At 54.6% G+C, this 4,930-nt stretch overlaps 1 protein-coding gene across 1 annotated transcript; it reads left to right on the plus strand.

Annotated features, from left to right (window-relative positions):
• Positions 1-3,271: 3,271 nt before the first annotated feature.
• On the plus strand, positions 3,272-4,522 carry MONBRDRAFT_12401 (uncharacterized protein; the record flags this gene model as incomplete). The annotated part of the gene is made up of 1 exon (XM_001750214.1): positions 3,272-4,522. One exon carries the CDS (start codon positions 3,272-3,274, stop codon positions 4,520-4,522), a length of 1,251 nt encoding a protein of 416 aa, XP_001750266.1.
• Between the last annotated feature and the right edge of the window lie 408 nt (positions 4,523-4,930).

Raw genomic sequence — 4,930 nt, forward strand, 5'->3', positions numbered from 1 at the left:
GACACCCCATGAGCCAGGGCGCGTTTGAGCAATGACTGGTTTCGAGGATTGGAGTCCGACTCGAACATTTATCTTACCACCGCGGTGACTCAGAATCCAGCAAGAGTAACAGCCGCAACAGCTGAGGCTTGTACACGACATTTTTCGAGTCTTGACGAGCTCTTGGCAGACCTTGACTTCGTTCATCGCTCAGGGCGTCATGCTGGCATGATCAAAACCAACTGTAAGTTGACTTTCCTAGACAGCGCGAGCGCTGCTGCCTGTCTACGTCTGCATGTGCTGCAAACATACTTTTGTATCCTCCTGATGCATGTCTGTTCTTATTCATGCCGGCCCCAGGTCTTGGCCGTATCTTATGGGTGGATGAGATGCCTGGTCTCCGTGCCGGATTCACAAGGAATGTCAAGGTGTATTCCTCAGCCGACCGAACTGTAGATCAAGGGTGTCTTCCCGGACGAACCTACAATGAGACGATCACGCTGGTTCTCAGCATTGCAATGGATGGGACCGTGTTGCCGCCAATGGTGATTCATGCAAATCGTGGTCTTGGAGGAGACGAGGTTGGGCCGGCACAGCTCCCCGAATCAATCACGGGCAACCCAGACTATTCGCATTTTTTTTGCTGTTCAACGAAAAGTGGTTGGATCAATCGCCACCCCTTCGTTGCCTTTTGTCGACGAATCAGATCTTTTCTCGGGCATACCGAGCCCATTATTCTGCTTTCGGATGGACACAGCACCCGCATGTCGCTTGCAGTCACCAACTACCTTCGCTCGATCAACATTTTTTTATTTTTGATCCCCCCGAATACGAGCCATTGCCTATCCCCGAATGATCAATGGCATCAACATATCAATCGGACACGCATTTCTTATACACTGCGCCATTCACGGCAGCTAGTTGGAGAGGCAGCCACCCTCGACGAGGAATTGTGTGCTCTTTATTTTGCCATCCACTTTCAAAGCAGTCAAGTCAAACGGGTACAGGCTGCCTTCCGCCATGCAGGCATTACGCGCTTGGAGCGAGCTGTTGGACACATGAAAAACCAACCCTCACACGTTGAACCCGAGGATACAGCAGTGACGCCTCCCCAAAGCCCGGCAAGCACGCCATCTGGTTCAAGCACTCCGTCAAACACAACGCCGCAGCCACTGGTACGGGTTTGGGACGCCAATTGGAGTCTTGATGAAGGCCGGGCGCACTTCGATCGTCTGGCTGCGAGTTTTTCGCGCCTTGAAGAGCGTCATCAAGATATGATTCGCTCAACGCCGCGTCAGCGCCGCCTACTCGATCGCATCACGCCTCAAGAGCGGTCACGACGGCGACGTGCCCCCATTTTTGGGCCAATGTCATCGGGGCCAAGCGCCACAGATCTCGAAGGGCGTGAGCGGCGCCGTGTTCATCTTCATGCGTCGAGGGAACGACGAGCAACAAGAGTGGCAAATGACGCTGATCTACGTGCTGCTTTAAACGTACAACGCATCACGATTGCCAACCTGAAAAGCTTATGTCGATCGCATTGCCTCGGCACGACTGGCAGCCGTGCTGAGCTCATCGCACGCACAAGGACACAACTCGATCTCCCACAGCCCCCAACCACTCCCTTATCGCCTGGCAGGCCAGCTGGGGAGGTAATCGAGCCTTTGGCAACCCCTTTGGCGCAGATTGAGTCCCGAGAGGACGCCGAGCTCACCCCCATGCCCGCGTCTCCGCCGCGTGATGACCGAAATTCACTTCCCTCAGATTCAACCCCGCCCACTCTTACAGCAGCATCAGCAGCACCTTCTCTTGACCGAATCGTTGAAGAGGAGCCTCAAGAACCTATTGCGCGTGTCGGAGGTCACTTTGCAGACTCCGATCTCCAGTTTTGGCTCCGAGACTATACCTCTCAAACTCAACCATTTCAGGACGCAACAAGCCCTGAATCAAACGCGCCAGCCGCGCCTCTGGCCAGCTCAAATACAGACCAGAATGAAATTGATTTGCTCATCAAGGCTTGCGACGCGAGTGCCAAAAAGTACAAGGCGTATATCGACTCACTGATTGCACTAGAGCCCCATACTTCCACGTCTTAAAAATAACACGAATTGAACCTTATTTATTACAACCGCCACCACTGCACGAAAACCCACTTTTCTACTGATTTTTTCTCGCCCTACCTAATTGAGCATCTTTGAAACGCTGGTTGCCCAAGCCTCCCTGCACCACCGTCCCCGATAGACGAGAAACGTCGTGTATCAAGTTCTCACAAGTTCCAGAGCAGGCACGTCCTATAGAAGAAACAAAACAATAATATAACTCGTGATGTAGGGCAGCCACGCTCACAAAATGGCATCTGACAAATTCAACAGATCTGCGCGGTTCGAATCATCCCAAGTGGGCTGAGATCTGACCACAATCAACGCCGACCGCCATCCAACAAATCACCCCTATTAGGTGCGACCTCCTCTCCAACAACCATTTTTGACAACATTTGAAAAATTTATTTTTGGTAACAAATGTCCAAAGGTAAAAAACCCTCGGTGACTGTAACATGTAAAAATATAAATTTTTAAAATTTTGAAGCGACTCGAGTGCTCCAGACTCAGCGAAACGGCACTTCTCTCGAAAATACCAAATAAAGCACATTTGATCTGCAGTAGAGCAACATTGCAAGGCTTGTCGGTGGATGCAGCCACATTGGCGATATCATTTGTAACACGACTCGACTGAATGGGAACGATGTGTTACACAATGTGTCAGGCTCCAGACATCGTAGGTTTGAGGAAGCGCTCTTGAGAGAGGTTTGAGCGACGTCCGCTGGGACGGAACGGAGGCTTTATTGGTGTCTTGAGGTCAATTGAATCAGCTGCGGTCGGCAAGCATTCACAGTAACCAGACCAGGTGCACCGTTAAAATAGCTGTAGAGGTGTGTGAAGGCTAGGGGGGACCCTTCACACTCTAGAGTTGCTCAATCCAGAGGATAGGGAAAGTGCAACCCGTGCCCGACCGCAGGTGTCACAACAAAGAGAAACAACAGTAGTCACAAGCTTATCGCCTCAAGGCAGCTGGCCAGGGATCGCGAGGCCCGCGATGCACGCGGTGTTTACTCATGTGACCCCCATGAGAGGGAACAGGCTCAGTAGGTCGAGGTGTAGGTGTGTGAGTCGGGGCGTGAGGCCATAGCAGCTATGGGGGTTATTAGTGGGTTTTTGACCCACTACTGGAGTTCCCAAGGGAAAGCCCGTAGTCACCGACACGGCGTGTGTACAAAAGCAGCGGGAGTGCTCAAATGCGTGGAAGCACGGATTTGACGCTCACACGCTTCGATTGGCTGCATACCTCTCTAACAATCGCTTTGTCCGCACACATTGCACTGTACTGCACGGACACCTTGAATAAGATCTGCCCCGATCAGATCGAGCTGAGACTGAGCAGGCAGGCTCGATCAGATCGCCCCGTGCAGAACAGCCTCGATCAGAGCAGAGGTCATGAGATCAGGTCCTTGCAGACCCGGGACCGATCGATTCCAGGCCGAGACGGAGCAGGCTCGTTTAGATCGGCCCGTGCAGGTCGGGCTCGATTGGATCCAAACCGTGCAGATCGAGCTCGATCGAATCCAGGTTCGAGCAGATCGGGCTCGATCGGCTCCGGACCGAGACTGATGGGGCAGGTTCTGATGTCTCTGTGCAGATCGGGCTCGATCGGACCTGGCCTCATGAGCCCAGGTACGAGTAGACCCGGCTCGATGGATGAGAGGCCGAGACCGACCCGGTACATCCAGATCAGGCTCGATCGAATCCAGTACGTCTGCAACATGGCCAAGCTGGCCACTCGCTACCCTCGGGTCTACGATCGACTTTTGGAGGATGCATCGAGGGCTGCCGACTTTGAGGCCCACGTGCAGCGGGCCGGCTTCCAGATGGCCACGGTCAAGGACGCGGCGACCCAGCGACCAGCGGAGATCATTGCCCTCCGCTCCAAGGCGGCACTGGACGACCTGATGGCCAAGTGTGCGCTGGACCTGCAGCAGGCATATCTGGCCTCACGTGAGTGGGGCGTCAGCACTGTCTTGACCATGCGGGGTCGGGACAAGTTGCGTCGCTTGAGCGACACGACCTTTGCCATTGCAGTCGTGTCCATGATGGGTTTTGGCCTCCATGAACTCATCAACGTCAAGCCGACGGACAAGTGCCCGCTCTGCAGCAGCAAGACACCTCAGCCGCGACTGACCCGCGAGCACCTGCTGACCTGCCGTATCAAGCGTCACAACGCCCTTCGCGACGAGATGGGCCGCCTGCTCAGGTACGCCACCCTCTCCCATGTCTGGGTGGAAAAGTCTGGCTACAACGCCAACGGTCAGAGCTGCCGCATCGACCTGCACTGCCGCAACCCCTTTCCCGGCGGTACCCTGGGCCCAGCTCTGCCCGACCTGGGCATTGACGTGACTGTGCGCACAGCCCAACCCCCGACCACCTCGCAAGCCTGCATCAAGGTGGGCGCTGCCCTTCGCCGAGCCGAAAAGGAGAAGCGCGACTACTAAACCGGTTTCAACCATGGAAAAACTCTGATCGTCCCTGCGGCGATGACGACAACCGGTGGGTTCGCCTCCTCCTTTGTGGATCTGCTTGGTCAGCTCGCCCGCTGCGCCGAGGCCCGTGGTGTGTACCAGCCGGGGCTGGATGAGGCCTTTGTTCCTCGGTGGAAGGGTCGCTTTGCGGCTCTGGTCCATCAGATGAATGCTGACCACATCCAGCGCCACTTTGGCGGTGTCTGCCTGCGCTCGTCGTAGGTAGGCACCGTCTCGGGGGTCCCTCTGTGGGGATCCCTGTGTGCACCCGTCACTCCCTAGGTGGTTCTCGTTGTGTCTGTTGATGGCTTGACTTGTATTTTTGTCTGATTTTGCTTTGATTTCTGCTGTATCTGTGTGGTATTTTTGCTGAATTTTTGT

This window comes from Monosiga brevicollis, genomic scaffold, assembly GCF_000002865.3.
Source record: "Monosiga brevicollis MX1 MONBRscaffold_38 genomic scaffold, whole genome shotgun sequence".
Classification (NCBI taxonomy): Eukaryota; class Choanoflagellata; order Craspedida; family Salpingoecidae; genus Monosiga; species Monosiga brevicollis.